Here is a 21350-nt window from a genome sequence, read left to right as displayed (position 1 = left end):
CATTGAAGACTTTCCAAATGGAGTTTGTTTTGCTCTTTTTTTTTTAAAGCAATGATTGATAATACATTTTTTTTATAGCTTTTAATCATACTTTTTACTTTATTTCTCCATACTTTATATTGTGGATGTTTTCCCATAGCCCCGAATTGGTCTTGTGTTTTCATAGCATCTAGGATTTCAGTAGTAAGCTAATTAGGTTGGTAATATGCACTTTGATGATGTCATGATGTTCAAAAAGTGATGTATGAACATTTTATTTTCAGGTTTATGAGGAAAAGGATCAGAAAAGAAAACAGGAATATGCCGAGGAGTATGAAGTGTATATGGGATCCTTGACACAGAACCAAAAGAAACAACTGCAAGAGGAACAAAATCAGAAAATATTGAGACGGAAACAAAAGAGACTAAACATTGTACTTAAAAAGGTTTGTTGAATTTTCAGCAGTGATAATTTATTTCATTTGTTCTTTTTCTTATGGAATGTAGCTCTACTGGTCATTAACCAGAAGTGCTTATGAGATGGCCTGTCATCCGTCCGTCCATTAACACAAGTTTATCATTGCTATTCCTTCTGAACTACTTGAGAATTGCCATGAAACTTTACACACACACTCATCCCAAGGTCTAGGGGCCCTTTAATGGCTGAGTGGTCTAAATTGCTCACTGTTCCAGATAAATGTCATCTCACCTCTCTCTGTGTGGGTTTGAGTCCAAGGCTCGGCTAGCGTGGGAAAGCCTGCCAGTAGCTTCTCGTGGGTCGGTGGTTCTTCCTTGGGTTTTCCAGTTTTCTTCCTCCACCAGTTATACTGGCCGCCATGTGTAGCCTATCTTGTGCTGAAAAATGGCATTAAACCCTAGAACAACAATCATCCCAAGGTCTAGCTGGTCCTAAAAATGGTGCTGGGACATCCAATATGGCCACTTCAGAAGCCATCTTGAAAATCTTGCTGTTGCTGAGATGGTCATATCAACATAAGCCTTTCAGTAAAAGACTTCTTATAATGTCTAGTTGGTCCGAAATGAAAATAGTGCCAATATGGCATTAGTATTGAAAATCTTGTTAATGTTACTCCTGAATTGAAAGTCTTATCAAAATGTGGTTTTCATCAGAAGACTTCTTTTGATATCTTGTTGGTCCTTAAAAAAATGGTGTTGATTGGATATCTAATGTGGCTACCATGGTGGCCATCTTTAAAATTTTGTCGCTGCTTCTTCTCCGGAATGGAAGTTTATATTAACATGGGGTTTTCATTTTAAAAAAACTTGTATAGCTCTTTAGTTGGTCCAAAATAAAAATATTTCCAACACAACTTTCAGTGTGGCAGCCGTCTTCTTTTTATTGCTATTTCTTCAGAGTGGAAAATAATTAACATGATTTTTAACCAAAGATTTCTTATGATGTGTAGTTTGTCCTGAATGAAAATGCTGGGACATTAAGTGTTACTCCACAGTGATCATCTTGAAAATATGTTTTTATACTTTATCACTATTACATAGCTTACCTTTCGGGGATGGAATTGCTCTTGCCTGTATTACAAAAGTGCATTCTCCCATAGATGAACCATTTCAGTTGAGTTCTGGAATGTTTCAGACTGTAGAACACAGACACAGTTTGTTCCCCCACCAGATGTCACTGGCATGTGTGCAGTAGCCATCATCTATTGTGGATTCCATTTGTATTGGTTAATTTCAATTGCTCTGCAGAATAATTTGCCTTTAACATGTGTCTTAAATGTGCATAAGGCATCTTACTACAGTTTTTCTATAGTCTAGAATTTTATACATGTTATACCTATGATGCATTTTGTTGGTTAAATTAGAGAGCTTATAAGAAATTATTGTTACAGTTTGCAGCATTACTCTTTAAATATCATCCCTGCTCCAGCAATCAGGTGTTTCATGTTATTATTCCAGATTCTTGGGTAGGTATTCTCTCCCATTTCACTATTTGATTGTGATCTCTATTTCAGTTATTTGATCTTAATTTTTTTTTTTAAACTGAGGTAAAATGATTAATTGATTATATGGTATTTTGGTTTTTAGGTTTGTAGAAGGGGATCACACATCACACTTTCTTTTTGTGTATCTAGGTAGGCACACACTATTGCTTCACTTACATTGCGCTGAGATGGCACTCTACTTGACTCCACTCATTTTAGTCCTTACTATTATATTTTGCTATTTATAATAATCAAGATTAAATATTGTTGTGTTAGTAAATTGTGCTTGACCACAAATAGCACACATCCATTATTATCACTAGAGTGAGTTCGAGATTGCTCTTTGTCCTTTACTGTATAATTGTTGTCAGTACTCTTGTGGCAATATTGAACTTTAAAATGTTTATGTACAGGTCTCACATCACTCAGCCATTGTTATTATACCCTACATGCAGGTTGGGTATTACTATTAATATATAATCAAAATGATACATTTTTAATTCATTTTTTCTGACATTTTCTTTGCAAAACAATATGTCTAAACAGAGAGGGGGAAATGTGTATGAAAAAAAATGCCTCACGGGATAGCCACCTCACCTGCCTTTCTTGTAACAATTGCAGACAGACAGATAGATGTCTGATCTGCTGCATTTGGTGAGATGAACTTTGACCATGACAGAGAATCTGTGTATTTATTATACATGAGGAAGAAAGCCTTTCTCTTCATTTCATTACTCCGATTCCTTCAATGAGTCCCTAAGGTCTGAGAGGGGAAGATTAGCTCTTTGGCACAGAAAGGCACTCCTTGATCCCAGGAGCATATTGGATCATATTTTGAGATGCTAAATGCCCATGGATACCTGCCAGTTGAACCGACGAGGGAGGACCGACTAGGGTTAGGTATAGGGCCCATCTCAAGGGAGGAAATATCAGTTTAATGGAGAGCAAATCACCCCATCCCCTGGAGGAAGTTGCAGTACCTTCTCAGAGCCCATATGGTGATGGGTAAATCAATAAATCCTAATAGGGTAGAGTTCAGTTCTAGCGATAAAATATCTACAGATCATAGTCGCCTTACCAGTCAGTGGCAGTTAATTGGGCACCAATCAGTGGTGTTCAGGTATAGGACACCGATCATTGGTACACCTATAATGTGGGGACAGATTGGATTGATCTCACCTCCAGGCTATTCTTTAACCTTGTGGGTAGTGGGATCTGTGTACATGCACCAAATAACGGTAGAGATCACCATACGCCCTTTTCTTTTAATCTCAACTAATCCCTGTGTAATGTCCTTCCATCTTATGCCCCACCATGGGCATCAGGGCCTCGGCTGCACTGCAGGGGTGATGTTGCCTGTTGTGACCCTACATCACCCTGTCACAAATCGGAGTCAGAAATGAAGGAGGGAGGCAGGTCAAGAAACATTCTCATCCTCTAGCTGAGTCTGCCACTAGAGACAGCCCCTCATGATGAGTTGTAGGTCAAGGATCTCCTCCCCCTCCCCCTACATCTTCCCAGCACCAGAGTGACCTGAGATCACAAAGTCCTGTCAGAGATTTTAGGTGAATACAGTTGTGGAGGAGATCCATGCACATCACTGAGGTGATCTTGTGTCAGCAACTGTTTCTGATAGAACTTTGATCAAACTTGTTTATAAGCCTTGTACAGTATGACCCTGCTATAGTGCGCTCTGTTATGACACGAATTTGGATATAACACGGTTGTCGTGTAGCTCCCGAAATTTCATATACATGTATTTTTCTTGTATACACAAAAAAAATATCTTTCTTACAAGTACAAAATAAACCCATAAAAACTTTATTGTCATTTGGGGGAAGAGATCGCGTATGAATAATACAAGACGATTGTGGCGTGGCTCCTGAAATTTTATATGTATTTTTCTCATTAAAGGTACAAAAAATAACGCAGAAAAAGTTTATTCTGGGACCACGTAGGTCTTCGCCAATGTTGCAAACTTGGATTGTTTTTCCTAATTGGCGACAAAACATACCTTGTGGCGATATATTTTTTTATTGGCGACGTTGTTGGCTGTTTAAACTTTTATATACAACCATCAGTTTGGAGTCCAGGAATTCAGAGGCCCCTGAAAGGAAGCTGCAAACTTGATATAAAATGCACTGAAATTTATCTATTATTACATAAACAAATTCTTTGTCCATATCGGCAAATGGCTCTAAACAGTGCATTGTTATATTATAATCCACTTATCTTGACATCTAGCATGAGTACTGTATGTTGTGAAATATCCGCTTTTTTGGTAATGGAGATCAACCAGATGAGGTATTATCTCGTAATCTATCTTTCATAGGATTTTTGGTCGCTTGCTAGTAATTAATATATTTACAAAGACTGACATTTGTATGTCAGTGGTAAGTAAAATTCCTTCTTTTTTTTCACTCAAAATTAAATCCTTCAGAACACTCATGTTTTCTGTAATAATCCCTATCATCAAACCAGAACACCTGTCTCTATCATCCGTTGACCCTTTGTTAATTACGCTGCTACCACAAATGAAAAAAAAAATAATAAAAAAATAAAAACTACATTTTACTTATTGGTTTATTCAGTAGGCATGGAGGGACAGTAAATGGAATAGTCCAAACGACGGCCAATTCCTTTTCAAAAATATACCTAGATAAAAAAAAGTTTGCTGAAATTTCAAAGGAAACAGATTACTTTTGAAGCACTGATTGATATGAAAATTTACTCAGCAAATGGAGAAAATAAATCAGTCTCAGTCATGCAATACAATTGTTTGATGTTGCCAACACAATAAGAAATGGGCATTTGTTTGCTTCTCCAAAGCTGTCCTTTAGCGATGACTTCAATAACTCATGCACCCTTCATCAAAGGAAGCTGACTACAATCTTTCAGTAAAAACAAAGAACTTTTCATAAAAGGAAGTCAGTACCAAACTTAAATAAAAGTGATGGAATCTGATGGATTTTTGCATTTTCCAATGTGACTGGAACACGTTAACTGTGTTGTGAAAGTTTCTTTTTTGTAGGGAAAAAGTTTATGCTTTCGAACACTACCAGTGGCGGCTTCGAACACTAACTTTTACTAACTTGGGACGTACTGAAAAGTAAATGTGCTTCGTCATTCGTTACGTGATTGTGCTATGCTTTTCCACTGAATTCAGACCAATATGACCTGTGACAAAACTGTTGAATATTTTAAAGCTCTATGTGTACATATTTTTGTTGGAATCACTTGTATTGTTAATTTAATGTATATGATGAGCTTCGCGGGTGAGTACACGGTGTTCATACTATTCATGCTATACACAAGACGTATATATAAACAGTATTCATGGTTCTCTAAATAAAGTAAACTATTATACATGTCTTCTGTTTTCACTACATGTGTATTTCTCATTTAATATGCATCAATTTAAGATGGTAACTTTGCCGATGAAGCACATATTTTACCACCTGCATTTATTACCTACACTCACCCCGCAATTTTTTTTTTGGGTACAGTAGTCCCCCTCTTGAACGGCCCCCCTGACCAGTGGCCACCCGCTCCTTACGGCCAGAATCCGTTGGCACCGACGAGTTTGTGTTCAAAAGTACCCCTCGCGAAAGGCCACCTGGCTAACGCGACCAGCGGCCAGCATGTTAGTGTAATAATTTTTAAATTTACCCCTCACAAGCAGCCGCATTTTATTCGAATATGTATCCAGAACCAGTATTTTATTCATAACGTGTGTTAAGTAATCTGATTTCTGTTTCCCCGATGTCAGGTTTTCGTTGCTGAAAGAAGTGTTGAGTAAAGTACATTTACCACTAAAGTTAATATTATATCATTTACGCCTCACGAGAAGCCAAATTTATTCCATAAAAACCGAGAAAGACTCAACTTTTAATCGATACAAAAGGGTACGTACATGTAATCCAATTAGCCTTACTGCTGTGTTATCATAAGATGTCCGGTTTAGTCACTGATAATTGTTAAAATTACAATTATTGAACAGTAGTAACAGCTGAGAAGTGGCAGTATCGATGTGCAATACCGAAGTCAGCAGGAAATGGCTTGGTAGCCTTTATGGCTTCCCTTAGTAAGATGTTGAGCTTGTTCACTTTGATAATCAGTGGCTATTACTACTGACAATAATTGTCAAAATTATGAACCCTAACGGCCGCGAGGTCAAATCTGCTTGATGTTAATGGTACATATCGAAGCCGTTTTGGCTTCTCTCACTTAGTGTAAAGAAATGTATAAAAACAGTAGGGTACCAGACTGCGACTAACGAATCACGTGACAAGATCACTTCCTTTAAAAACACACTGCAATTTGTTCAGATGCATACAAAATTGTTTTATCAGTAGTGTAGTTGGCAACATGAATAACTTACTGCAAAAAGATCAACATGTCATCGAGGAAAATAAAAATTCTCAGTTTAGAGGAGAACGTAAAAGTAATTCAACTGACCGGGGGATGGGGGTGTCGTTGAGGATCCTTGCAGAAAACTAATGTCGGGAAACTCAGATAAACAATATCGTGAAAGATAATGAAACAGTTCTGCAGAAGTGGGAAGGTGAAATGGACAGAGAAAGGAAGATTGTTTGAGCCAGGAGACGTTTATATCCTGATTTGAATGACAAGAAAAAGCAACAATTTTGTCAGTTGAATTAGGATATGACGACTTTACCGCAAGTAACGGATGGTTGCACAGATTTCAAGTGCGACACAATATCAAGTGTTCTGTCCTTAGTGGAGAATCAGCTGATGTTAATAATGAAGTTGTCGAAGATTGGAACAAAAGACTAAACGATATATGCAGGGGATATGACAGCAAGGATATTTTTAATTGTGACGAGACTGGTTTGTTTTTTCGACTGTTACCAACAAAGTGACAGATGATGTGAACTGTAACATATTTATAAAGACAGTTTTAAAACAATATCAATGGTTATTCATAGCATTCTTTTGAAAATGTTTTACATTTATTTCACATCATGCATGTGATTTTTTAATTAAAATATTAAATATTTAAAATTAAATGTACTTGTGACTTTCTTCATATGTATTTACTATTTGCATTTGTCATCCCCCTCTAGAAAGGCCACCCGTATTATAAGGCCACTTCCCTGCTGCATTAGGGGTGGCCTTATAAGAGGGGGACTACTGTACATGCATCATTCTCTTCAGGTAACTGACCGGATTGCTTATGACATGGTTTGGTCTATAACGTGGTCGTGTTCTATGGCTCCCAACTACCGTGTTATAGCAGGGTCACACTGTACAATGCAAACATGGGATGATTTGAATTTGAGCTTAAGATTTAAGTTCGTTATGAATTAATCTTGTATCTGATTTCTTGAACTTATTTCTACTGTGGATACATAATTTTTATCCAAGTTTGCTGAGACCTGGTAAATATCTTATATCATCATGATATATTACTTCACCATCTCCAGCATGTATTCGGCATTCATGATACAGCCTTACCGTGGTTCAAGTCCTACATGGTCTCAGGACACAAATTGAGTCTGCAAATGGAATACACTCCAGCCCAGTTAATCTATGTTGTGGTGTTCCACAGGGGTCTGTTCTTGGACCTGTTCTCTTCATTCTGTACACTCAGTCGCTCTCAAGTGTCATATATATCATCCATTGTCTCACCAATTGTACACTGATGACACCCAAATATACAAATCTAGCCACCCAACTGAAGTCGATGCTACCATCCAAGGTGTAGAGAGGTGCATTTCTGATGTGAAATCATAGCTGACATGTAACAAGCTGCAGATGAATGATGATAAAACTGAGACCATTCTGATTACAACACAAAGACTTGACCTCAAACAATAAACATCAGCAACACCAACATTAAATTCACACAGTACAGAACCTATGTGTCACTCTGGACAGTACTCTCAAATTGCTTCAACATGTTATGAACATATGCAAGGCTGCATATTTTGAGCTGAGATGCATCAGCTCCATTCACAAATATCTTTCAGTTGATGCCACTAAAACACTTGTATCTTCATTAGTACTGTCAAGACTGGACTATTGTAACTCAATTCTGACTGGTTCATCTCAATTTCTACTTCAGAAACTTCAAAAAGTTCAAAACACAGCTGCTCGGATCATACTTAGAGTACCATGATCAGAGCACACCTCCCCACTGCTCTGTACCCTATACTGGCTATCCATTTGATCCAAAATCAAACACAAAATTGGTTCTCCGTGCTACATTTCACTGACGGACTCCATTCCAACATACCTATCCGACCTCACCCATGTGTACACACCAGCGAGATACTTAATGCTCCTCTTCTGACAACCATATGCTCATTATTCCCACTACGAAAATGAAGTCATATGGACAGCGTTCTTTTGCATACCAGGGCCCAGCAACGTGGAATGAATTGCCCTCTGAACTTAGACACAAAGACACAGTGATCACATTCAAGAGTGCTCTTAAAACAAACTTATTTCGACTGCAAGAACAAACTTAAAGACCTAATAATGTTCCCTACCTTAATTATTCTCAGCATGTTTTTTATGTTTTCTAATTTCATGGTATTTGTTTTTTGTAATATCATTATATATGATTTTTTATGTTATAGGTGTTGTCTAATGTTGTAAAGTGCTTAGAGCTTCTAAAGATTAGGCGCTATTCAAAGTCCTCGTTATTATTATTAATATTATTAATATTATCATGGTCTTATGTTTTATAGTAAGTGAGATCTTTATGTGTTAATAAGGCAGTCTTGCATCTAATTGGTTCAGGTTTTTACCTCATGGTAGACTTTTTTCTCATCTAATTGTGATCAATAAGTTTACAGCTTCACAGTCTTGAATGAGTTCAGTTTTTAGCAAAATCTATGCATATTATGCCATTATCTTTGCAAAACACTTTTAAACAGTCAGTCACTGTCAAACTTGGTGCATATTTTGGTCGTCTTTTCTAGCTAATGACCACTTCATTCTAGAGTTATTGCCCGTTTGATTTGGAGCCATCTGTAGTCAGAACGTTGTGAATTCAGCTCATCTTCAGACGATTGCCATGAAACTTGAGAAATGCTATGACCTTCAAAAGCTATGCACGTGAACACAGTTACTGCTCCTATGATGTTGTCAGTGTTGTTACTCTTATTTTTACTTAGAGCCTGGTGTTGTGTACAAATCTAAGGAATGGAACTACAATAGTCACACACTTTCTTGTTTGTTTGTTACCCCCACTGATTTAAAAAGCAGATAGCATCAATGATACAAAAAAGCACAAAACTTAGTCATTTCATTCATCAATTTGGAATTCCTATGCCTGTTGCTGGGGGGGGGGGGGGTCCCAAACACTGTCAACTTGTTGGCATTTCAAATCAAATGTTAGTTCTTTTGTTATATAGTCACCATATTTCCTTGGCATATCTATGTTTTCAAGCAGCAGATGTGATTTAGTACATTGTCTTTGTTAATCTCAATCCTTCTATGAATTTTGTGAGTTATATCTTTTTGAATACGTGTATGTTTTTAGTTTTGTTCATGTACCAGATAAATTTGTTATGAAACTAAGAAATGTCATTCTTCAACAGCCTTATTCAACTTCTTCACCTTCTGTCACATGTTTTATAGCAGTGTTTTGAACATAGATTCTACATGGCATTCCTTGGCCATCATGTTATCATGAAACCAGAAACACATTTCTTGCATTTCTCATATGAAGCATCCCAGTTTGTGTATTGATGAATCAGCCTTTTAAAAAAAAACGATCTAAGGAAATAGTTTGTTCAAGCTTTATTATGATTGGCTTTTTATTGTGACAGGTAATTACCTGTAACACAAATTTTGTTCCTGGGTAGTAAATGTTATTTTGTAATTGCTTATGCCTGAAAAGTATAGAAAATGGCTATTATTCCCCACAAACTTTGCTTTTATGACCAGGACAGTGATATTTTGAAATTTACCTATTTCCAGTGAGAAAATGGGCAAATTTGTGTAATTTCTTTCACATAAAGTCAGAAGAAAAAAAAAACAACATATGAATCAAAATTAAGATGTATTTATACTAAAGTAACACAAAAATTACCACAAAAGATTCAGAAGTGTGTGGTCTTTTCAGATTTACAATTATACTGTAAATCACTTTCACAAATCAGTCCCTAAATGTAGTCTCCCATCATGTTCTCGTTAAACTGTCCTTGGTAGTGGCATTCAAAGCTCAGTATATCCTGGTGGAAGCACTCAACCTTGTTCCTTCGAGTATGCTGCCATGTTCTCCTTGAATTTATCAAGATGAGTATCAAGGATATGGACTTGGAGGGACATCCTGCAGCCCATTGTGCCGTAGTTCTTCATCAGTCTCAACCAGCTCCACATAGTGTTTGGCTTTGTGATTTCCCAGGAAGCCCCAAAGCACTGCAATAAAGCTATTCCAAGCCACGTTCTCCTTACTAGTGAGCTTCTTGGGGAATTCATTGCACTCCAGGATCTTCTTTATATGTGGACCGACGAAGACACCAGCTTTGACCTTTGCCTCAGACAGTCTTGAAGGTACTTGGAGGCAGCTGACTCCTTATGTAGAGCTGACAAATTGTTTCATAAGGCCCAGTTTGATGTGCAATTTTGGCATCAGCACCTTCTGGGGGTCTACCAGTGGCTTCCACTTGACATTGTTGCTTCCCCCAGAGATCTCTGTCCGCTGTTGCCAGTCCTGCCTGTGGTAGTGCGCTTTGGTGTCCCAAAGGGAGAGATAGCAGGGAAACTTGGTAAAACTGCCTTGGAGAGCCATCAGGAATGCCACCTTTTTGAAGTCTTCGATGACCTCCCTGCCATACTTATCATACTTTAAGGCACCCAGCATGGTCTTGATGCCATTGTAATCCTCTTTGAGTGAACCAGGGGAAGAGACATGTACTTGATCCCATTATGGAGTAGCATGGCTTTGAGGCTCCTGGATGAGCTGTCAATGAAGAGGCGCCATTCATTCTGGTTACAGGCGATTCCGGTTGCCTCAAACAGACTGGCCACATTGTGGCAGAAACAGAGCATATCTTGACAGGTGAAGAAGCTGGAAAAAGTTTGATGATGCTTCCTCTGATCTGTGACTTGCACACTTTCATCCAACAAGTTCCACTGCTTGAGCCTTGACGTCCAAAGCTCGGCATTGGACTTGGTGAGACCAAAATCTCTGATCAAGTTGTTGAGGTCTTTTTGGTTGGGGTAGTATGGGTTTCTGTCCTTAGCTCCACCTCTGAAATTGTCATCTGGATCTACAGTGTCTTCCTCGCTCGACTGCTCCGGTGGTCTAGTGGTTAGAGTGTTCGCCTCGGATGTGGGAGGTCATGGGTTTGATCCCTGGCCAAGTCACTCCAAAGACTTATAAAAAATGGTACTAACAGCTGCCTCACTTGGTGCTCAGCATTAAGAGGTTACTGTTAGATCTGGTCAGCCTGGTGTCAGGATAATGTGTCTGGGTGGGACATCATGCTACATGTCTGTGGCATGATGTCCCAGTGCTAGAAGACATCAATATAAACTGCTACATTGCAGATTTCATAGCGATATGACTGAAAAACTGAAAGCTACGTTAAAATCCAAATCACACACACACACTTGTCCTCGCTCTCTGACTTGCTGCTCTGTTTGGGTACGGGGAGCTCAGGGCAGTGTGGCACTGAGGCGATGGATGAAGGAAGGTCCAGATACGTGATAGCAGTTGCACTCTTGCCAGTCCAATGTTTGGAAGGTTCCACCATGCAGAAGTAGCATTTGCTTGAGTGGTTAGTGGGTTCCTGCCAAATGCTTGGGATAGCGAACTTCATGGCTCTCTTTCCCCCTCTGTACCATCCTACAAAAATACATTTATTTCACCCATGACTAATGTGTAAGAGATTCTCTCACCATTTTTAATATATATATATTTTCAGAAACATTGAAAATTGTTAAAACATTTTAAAATTAAAACTTTTACAATTTTAAAAATATTAACAAACTTTATTACATAAAATTCTGAGCAAGAATTGTCCATCCTACCTTCCAGAGATTTTTGCAGTGCTTGCAGGTGAAATGAGCTGCCCAGGGTTTGTCACCAACAGGCATGCCGAAATATGCCTTGTAGGCCTCACACATTTTAGCAGATGCTTCCACGGAGTACTTTTTCGCTCTTGTCTTGATAAATTGACTGCAGACATAGCAAGATGCATGTGCCGGATGCTTGCATCCTTTTAATACCATCTCAGAAAAATGCAGACATGTATTCACATAATCAGCTGGAACTAAACTGAACTGGTGGGCTTAAGGCCCCTGTATTGATACTATTATTTACATTACTAGAAATTTATAGAATTTACTCCAAGTTTACTTAGCACTGAATCTATCTGCGATGTTCTGGAAAATAGGTAAATTTCAAAATATCGCTGTCCTGGTCACAAAAGCAAAGTTTGTGGGGAATAATAGCCATTTAATATACTTTTGAGGCATAAGCAATTAGGAAATAATACTTACTACCCAGGGAAAAAAATAAAAGATTTGTTACACAGTGTTGGAAATTGTTTTTCTTTTCAAATCTTGAAATGTTAATTAACAGAACACTAAAGCTTTCTGCATGCACAGTTTGCTGAGACTCGTTATAAAATACAATCTTTTTATCCTTTTAAATACAGGAATTTATTAAACAAAAATCCATCACATTGGGAATCAGTGTTAAAACCTTTCTGAGGAAATCAGGAAAATCACATGTATGTCTACAAATCTTTGTTTATCTTTTAAAGGAAGAAAAGGAACTGAACAAGCCAAAAAGACCAGGCTCTGCATATATTTTGTTTGTCAAGGATTGGTATGCCAAGAATACATTAAAAGATTCTGGTAAAGGTATCATGGTAGGTATCAGCTTGTTTACTAAAATGACATAGGTTTTGGTGGAGTTGCGTTTGGATGCTTGGCCAGAAGGCACTGTAAAGAAAATTTTATGAATGGTTGATAATTTTGTTTTAAATCTTCTTCAAATTCATGATTAATTATAACTTTTAAAAAAATATGATGGTTGACAAACTGATGATAAATAATACATTTTGCAGTATTCCTCCCCTCCCCATACTTGACATATTTCGTCAGTCTTTGCAGTCTGACTCACAGATGTCCCATATGGTTACCATAGTGGCCATCTTGAAAATCTTTTTATTGTTACATCTCCTGAATGAATGTATGTATTGACATTTGGTTTTTACAAAAGACGTTTTATGATATCTAGTTGGTCCCAGATTAAAATTGTGCCACTGTATGTCTAGTGTAATTACTGATACTGTTTAGTGGATGAACACATACATGTGAGATTTTCACAAAAAGACTTTTGGAAGCTTAGTTCATTTTTAATTGAGATAGTACCAAAAATTATCTAAAATTGTGTTAATGTGATATGTGCAAAAGTTGATATGCATAAGTTGGCGGACTCTTGTGCAGGAACATTGTTATGGAATTCTGTCATTAATGAGGATACCTGTGTAGGAACATTGTTATGAAATTATGTCATGATAGTATTTTATGAGAATGTCACATTGTAATTTGTGATGTAAATGTTATACAGTGGTTCCCCTTCCATTTAGGGGTGCCACTGTAAATTGGTATTACATTCCTCCTGTACACCTAGAACTTGCATACAAATAAAGATACGTTTTATGTCTTAAAACAAACAGACATGCCACTAGATCTGGGTCTATGTTGTTTGTCATTTTATCCAAGTGACTGGAATGATGTAAATGTTGGTATCTCTTTTTTCTTTCCAGAACAGTTTTAAAGTTGTAGCAGATTTATGGGTTACCTTGCCAAAAGAAGAAAAAATGGTATTTACTCTATTAGTTAAGTCTTTGTTTTGACAAATGTGCAGGGGCTGAAAATTTTTCTAGTCTGAGGCCCTCAGCTCATAAAAACTGCTTAAAATTTTGAGTCTGATTGATCTCCTTTTTTAAGACCTAAATCAGTAAGATTTCTCAGCCTACTATCCCAGTTTATAAAGATTGTTTTGACATTTTAGAAATAACATCAATACAGACTGTTTATTACTTCCCAATCAATATAAATAAATATTGAATAACTGCTGTTCCCTACATATTGCACACTTTGAATAGCAAAGGTCTTGAAGGATAATATCCAAGTTTGAACCAAATATAATTAGTCTTGTTTGCATCAGCAGTCACCAAAATTGCCAAGGGTGATGATCTTATGAATATAGATCTTTTGAATTGAAACATCAGATTTTTAGATTGGTAATTTCAAGGTTTGTTCTGTTGTGGTTGGAGTTGCAGTGTCAAGTCACTCAGCTGCTAGTGAGAAGTATTATCAGGGTTGAATTGATTACAAAATGGACTCAATTTCAGAAAGTTGCATAGGATGATTTGTATTAAATCAATGAATTATTGCTTAAAACAAAGAATTCAAGCAAAGTGAAAATTAATGAATTAAAATACTTTCATTGACTGAAACTGGAAATTCTCTTAGCACAGCACCTGTATGCTCAACCAAAAGATGGAACATATCAGTGTTTTTATGGGGTAAAATTTGCCAGCTGCTATGTATATTTGATTGCCAGACTAGACTAAGTATAAACTTAGAGCATTTATGTGATATTCCTTTAACATTATTAGAGTGAAAAATTATTACAATTAAACAAGCCTTGTATTTTGGTTTATTCATTTATTGATAGAAATAATTGAAGAATGTCTTGTCATTTAGTAATTTGATCAATAATGAATAGCCATTACAAAGGTAACATCAGTTCATCTGTTTAATAATAAGATAAATAATATAGACTCCCATATTGGTCTGCATCATTATTACCCACGTGTACAGGCAAGTTGGCAGGGGATAATGGAATGTGTTCCATCCACATATCAGTCTGTTCATCAGCCATCACAGAGTACAACTCCAAAACCATGGAAGATAGGTCTTTGAAATTTGGTACATACATTAAAATAATAGTCTGGATGTGTCCGTTGCTATTCACAATTCTTCACTTTTGGATGTTTTTGTACACAATCAGATCTTGGTCTGTGCATTTTGTTATGAGAAAAGAGTTGAACAAACAACACAGACCCGGATCCATCAGCACAGCAGATCTGGGTCTGTGTTGTTTGCAGTTGAACACGACATGTATGAGAGTATATATAGTATCATCCATTTCAAACAGCTTGTCAGATCAAGGGCACTAAAATGTCTTTTTCTAATGATTGAATTTATTATTATTATTATTATTATTATTATTATTATTATTTTTATAATTTCCATGCAGTTTGAAAACAAAATAGTGAAATTAGGGATTTAGTGAATTGTAAATGAAAAGAGTATTGTACTTGCTTGCCAATAAGTTGATACATTGTTTTTTGGAAGTCTGGTCTTTGTCTTTTGCTCCAAATCGACTTGTATATTGATTATGCCATTTAAATCACTTTATCATGTGTCATGTAATTTTTTGCATGTAAAAAAAAAACATGTTTGCAAAGAACAATTAATAACTGTCATTGTGGGGAAGAGATTGTGTCCCCAAAAATATAGGACATAACATTGAGGCTCATTAAATTCAGTATTAAATTCATGTGCATCAGATGTAATTGCACATTAGCAAAGCATTCTCTAATAATTATTGCTGTTGAAATTTGGTTGCATATATTTGAATTAGAATAAACAAGTTAGGAAATAAAAAACCATGACAAAGGTATTCCCTTTGTCTTCTTGCACCTTGTGATCAAATTAAAATATCCCCCGATATGAGAGAGAGGTTTCAGGGTGATTGTAATTTGTATTGTTCAGTTACAAGGGCAATACTATATTCCATTATCAGTTAATACCTCAGAATAAACAGTTCCTTCTAGTTTTAATTACGATATCCATTGTCACAAGAACCACATGTCTTTGCAGTGATGTTTACATGCTAATTAAATATGCTATGGCTTTGGCCAGGTAATTCTAATTTTTTTCCTTTTTGGGCGGGCACCAGACAGATGTCTCTCCCCCAATTTCCCCCCAAAAATAAAAGTGTTTTCATGTTTCTATGTTTCCCCCTATGGTGCAGGTGTGTGTTTTTCCAATTTATAATAGAATTTTGATCAAAAATTTTAAATTAAATTTTTTTGATGGAGTATTTCTTTTCCCCAGTATTTTCTAAAGGGTTTTCATCCAGCCTAGGTTTCAATTGCCTGGCTGAATTCCCTTCCCTTGTTATGTTCAAGTGACCTTTGCTAAGGGTCTTCTATGTCCTCTGTATGCTATATGTTTAGTGCTATTTTGTTTGTATGTTATAGATTTGTGTCTAAGGACAGTTGTTGTTGTTGTGGGGTTTAACGCCATTTTTCAGCACATGATAGGCTATACATGGCGGCCAGTATTAATGGTGGAGGAGAACCCGGGAAAACCCCGGAAAGAACCACCGACCCACAAGAAGCTACTGGCAAGCTTTCTCACATACCCACATTGGCTGAATCTTAGATTCAAACCGCTTTAGACCACTCGGCTAAGGACAGCATTGATGTCCAATTTTCCCTCTATTTTTCTATAGTTTGGTTGATTTGATTGGTGAGAGAAGAGGGAGAGAAAAATAAACCCATCCTTCTTCTCTTCTCATTTCTAAAGGATTGTTATTCAGTCTATAAATTTATTCTCTAGTTTTCAGTTATGATTTTAAGTTTGACTCTTGTATTGAATGGGAAATGGTTGCATTTCTAAGTTATTGGAAAATAAATCCTATTGACTTAAAGAGTGTAATCATGATGTGACCTTTCTTGATAATACAGATTTAAGATAGACAGCCATGCCCTGTTTTAAGAAACCGCATTTCTTTTATTTTCTTATGCTTCTCTTAAATTTAGGCATAGAGATGTCTACATGTACGAATAAATTTGGCCAAAATATCACCTAAGACCCTAGAGTTCAAATTTTTATTTTATTTTATTGGTTAAAGCTTTATAAGTTATTTGGGTAACCATGAGTACTATTTTTATCCTTATTTCCCCGTCTTTGTGTCCTCTCTGTCAATGTCCTTCATATGGGTTTTTCTGAGACTCTTTCACAGGCCTGTCCACTTCGCGTAGCACCATGAGAATTAGCCCTGTGGCATCTCTGCCTCATACTTTCATAGGTTCCCTGTCCTTTATATCACAAAAAGGAAAGCAGAAAGAGCATTATGTTCTAGTTTCGTACTGCTTCCTGGTTCCCAATCTTTGTAATGTAGATTATTTATGTTAGTTATCTTATTTGAGGCACTGAAGGAACAATTAGTTTTCTTTTAAAGGATTATTAGTAATGGTTTGTTTGTCTTATTTCCATGTGGTGATAGATGAGGTGAAGGCTCCAGCATATGCACAAATGGAACATACCCCTACTTGGGCAGTAAACCAAAGCCCTACCCCCAGCTCTTCCCTCCCCCAGTCCTAATGTCCTGTTAGTCATTTCCCAATGGTAATTACCTGTCCACATGCCATCGTTGTCTTTGTTATGATGTCTGTTATTTTAACTACCAGTTTTTTATCAAAATTCTCATCAAAAAAATAATATATTGTTCCTTTGATACCTCTCTTTCTTACAAACTGTTCTTGTGGCCTAGTGGTTAGAACATCTGCCAAAGACTTACAAAAATGGTACTAACAGCTGCCTTGCTTGGCGCTCAGCATTAAGAGGAAAGTGTTAGGACTGGTCAGCTTGGATTCTGTATAATGTGACTGGGTAGGACATCATGCTACATGTTTATGGCATGATGCCAGTGCTAGACATCACTATAAACTGCTACACTGCAGACATCGCAGTGAAATGACTGAGAAATTGTTAAAGCTACATTAAAAATCCAAATCACACACACATACTCTTTCTTACATATTTCCATTATAAGCTTTATTCTGTCTTGTTTCTGTTTGTCGTATTGCACCATTGTATGGTATTTGGTGAAGTCAGCTTGTTTACACATTGGGCATCTTGGTATAATTCTAATCATTCACCTTTTCATGGCTACTTCACCCGTTAACCAAGAGTTATACATATATTTGAACATTAGGCTATGTATTTTTAAAGAGTTAATTTTACTCCAGTGCCCCCCATGCTCCATCCCAGTTAATTTCAATATGTTCTTGCTCTATCTTACACCGTAAATTGTGTGTAGTCTTTTCCCTTACCCATTCATATGTTTTGTCTTTACTTATTTCCCATAATTCTTTTTTGTTCCTATATTTAGTTAAAATACCTTTTATGTATCTAAATTTCCTGGGAGCTTCCAGTATTTTTGTTAATCTATTGTTTGTAAATATATGTTTTTCATTTTAAAACCAAACCAGTAGATATATAGTCCCTCACATGGTGTTTTGGGCTCCAAATTTATCATTTTTAATTTATTAAGAATGTTTAACATTTAATTTGTATTGGCTAACCCTCCTCTTGTTTTTTCCCTGTATATTTCCTTTTTAATATAATGTATCTTGTTTCCCCAAATGTAGTTAATTATTTCGTTATCTAATTTGTCTAGTTTTTTATTTTCTATGTCTATAGATTTTAGTGTATAGTTTATTTTAGAATACATGTAGTTTTGGCCACTTGGGCCCGCTCCATTATGCATAGAAGATGGGCCTCCAGTTTTTTAAATCTTCTCTATCTCTCTTCCCTTTATAGATTAATGTGATTAGCCCTTCCCTCACTGTGTTTGAGACAGTCTTATTTCTTAAATTAATATTATTATATAAACATTCAAGAATCAGCGATAACTCACCTTGGAATTTTTGGTAGAATTCTGCAGTGAGTCCATCTCTACCTGGGATTTCCCTTTTGCCAGTTGGTTAATTGTGTTTATTACTTCATCCATGGAGATAAAATCATCACACAAGTTTTTATGTTCTGATGTTATTTTCTAACATGCAGTTTCATCGAGAGAAAAAAACCTTAATAATTGAATCTATATTCTGTGTTGTATATAGTTCTCCATAGTATTTCCTAATGTACTTCATAATCTCCATTTTCCCTATTATATCCATATTATTGTTGTCTCTTAATTGTTCTATGTTTTTCCCCCCTGTTCTGCGTTCTTCCCATTTATACAATCCCTCTGCTTTCTTATATATCTTTATGGATTTCCCAGATCTTACTTCCCTTCTCTTGCTTTCTTCTTCTAGTATTGACTTTAGCCTGTATTTTGTCTCTATTCTTCTAATTGTTTTTTTATCACCTTGACCATTTTTTGCAATTCTTTTCTTCTTTCCAAAAAATTTTGATAGCTTTTCTCTTGAATTTATTTTTTAAAATATCCCACTCCTTTAAAATATCTTTATTTCCATTATTTTTTGAATCCCTTATATCTCTATTTATTATTTCAGTAAACTCATTTTCATTACAGATTTTGTTATTAATTTTCCATATCCCTTTCCCCCGATTTTTTCATGCTTTTTCTACAAAGTTTAATATTGATTAGTTTATGGTCAATTATTTTAACTTCATAATTTCAGTGCTCTTATATAATGTATTGTCGTAATTTGTGCCATATAACCTATCCCATTTGTATTTGTACTTTCTTGTTTAGTTTTATATACATATGTGAATTCTTTCCTTAGAATATTCAGCCTTCTATATATATCTACCAATTTGTGTTTTTTTTATTAGGTTTTCCATCTCCCGTTTAGATCTTATATCATCTGATGTTAGTTCTCCTACTCTATATTTTCCCCCACTCAGTTAAAATCCCCTCCTATTATAAGATTTTTCATCGAAAAGTTATTCAAATATTTATGTAAGTTTTCTATAGATGGTTGTTTTTATATTTATATGCAGGAAAGTATATATTTATTATATGTAGTTTTTCTGTTAATACCATTCTACCAGTGAAAAAATCCCCTCATTTATCCTTTCCCAATTAAAATTCCTTCTATTTTTTATAATAGTTGCTACCCCTCCCCTTATGTTATCATGTTTATAATTGTTTAAAAGAACTGTTGCATTTAATTTATCCTCAATAATTGCAATTCTTTTGACAATTTATTTTGAGTTTCTTGAATTAAAATCATATCGTATTCTGTTTCCTCAGTTAGTTTTAGTAAGTTTTCCCTATTCCATTTGTATTTGTAGAAGCTATTCAGAAGTTTTTTTCTTTCCATTTCTGTTCTCGAACCAGGCTGCTGCATTTCTTGACCTTATTATCTATTATAGCTTATACACTATTAAAGTGTTACTTTGATTTATGGGGGACCCCAAGTGGCCGAGAGGTCTAAAATGCTCTCCGTTATGGATCACTGCCATCTCACCTCTGTCTGCATGGGTTCGAGTCTAGGAATCGGCCAATATGGGTATGTGAAAAAGCTTACCAGTAGCTTCTCGTGGGTCGGTGGTTCTTCCCGGGGTTTTCCCGGGTTCTTCCTTCGCCATTAATACTGGCCACCATGCATAGCCTATCGTGTGCAGAAAAATGGCATTAAACCCCACAACAACAAAAGCAACAACAACAGATTGCTAGGGACACTAGACCCCCCATCACTTCCACTGTTTCGGGTTTCATTTACTTTAGTTAATTGTTTTCAGTATTGTTGTTTGTCTCATTTCCTATATCTAATTCTGTTTCAGATTCCATGTCAATATCCGTCTTGTCATTGTCTTTATTTTTGTCTGCGTCTGTACTTCATTGTCTTCATCACTGTTCTTTTCATTGTCTTGTGTTGATTGATCTTTTTGGAGATTTTCCCCTTTTTTCTTTTTTGGGCCTTTTGTTGCCATTTGTTTCGTTTTGCCTTCTGCTAGCCTGTGACGAGCTGGACATGGCTGATGTTGTTTTTTTTTTTTTTAAAATTTTTAGTCACAGTTTGGGCATCAGTGTGGATGTTAATGGTTTGATGCCAATAAGGTCCACCGAGCTGTGCTTCATTTTGGGGAGCATTCCCTCCACCCTCCAACGAGCTTTCCTCTTCCTCTAAGAGGGCAAACCTATTTTTCAGCTTGATGTGCTCCTTTTGTGGTGTAGCCATCTTTCCTGTATTATTTGGGCTCAGGAAATTTTTTCCCATTCCAGACTTTTTGGCGAGTTGTCATCCTCCATTATGGCCATCACATCAATACTTGGGATTTGTGTGATGTGCATGGTATCCAATGTTTGTCTTCATTCCTGACCAGCTTATCTTCCTTCTCTTTAGTTTTTTCCATCTTAGTATTTGTGTCCGGTTTTTCATTTGGTGTAATGTCTTATCATATTTCCTATCTTTGTTTGTATATCTGCTTGTTCATTTTCATTCAGGTTTGTTATGTTGCTTGCTACTTTGTTGGCGTAAGTAGGTGCTGTTGGCAGGTTTTTGCAGTCTTTGGGACTGAGCCCAGTTTGCTAACAGTGCGAGCAGACCCTGTCATGCTTACACCCTCTATACCATGTTTTGAGCAAGAACCCAATTACATAAAAGTATCCTGATATTTTTTTTGTATCATCCGTTG

General features: G+C 36.4%; 1 protein-coding gene and 1 long non-coding RNA gene across 2 annotated transcripts in view; one reads left to right on the top strand and one right to left on the bottom strand.

The window, feature by feature from the left end:
- The window catches only part of LOC149803185 (uncharacterized), a 495629-nt gene that overhangs the window by 103503 nt on the left and 370776 nt on the right, over positions 1-21350 (bottom strand). The window lies entirely within an intron of this gene.
- The window catches only part of LOC149803193 (transcription factor A, mitochondrial-like), a 60236-nt gene that overhangs the window by 23892 nt on the left and 14994 nt on the right, over positions 1-21350 (top strand). The window contains exons 4-6 of the mRNA XM_089952813.1: positions 264-425; positions 12689-12796; positions 13700-13756. Of these exons, the coding sequence (XP_089808939.1) occupies positions 264-425; positions 12689-12796; positions 13700-13756 (327 nt within the window). The remainder of the gene's footprint in view (positions 1-263; positions 426-12688; positions 12797-13699; positions 13757-21350) is intronic.

The sequence above is a fragment of the Sinohyriopsis cumingii genome, chromosome 3 (assembly GCF_028554795.1).
Source record: "Sinohyriopsis cumingii isolate HCF-2022 chromosome 3, ASM2855479v2, whole genome shotgun sequence".
Taxonomy (NCBI): domain Eukaryota; kingdom Metazoa; phylum Mollusca; class Bivalvia; order Unionida; family Unionidae; genus Sinohyriopsis; species Sinohyriopsis cumingii.
This window is presented reverse-complemented; position numbering and strand designations above follow the sequence as displayed.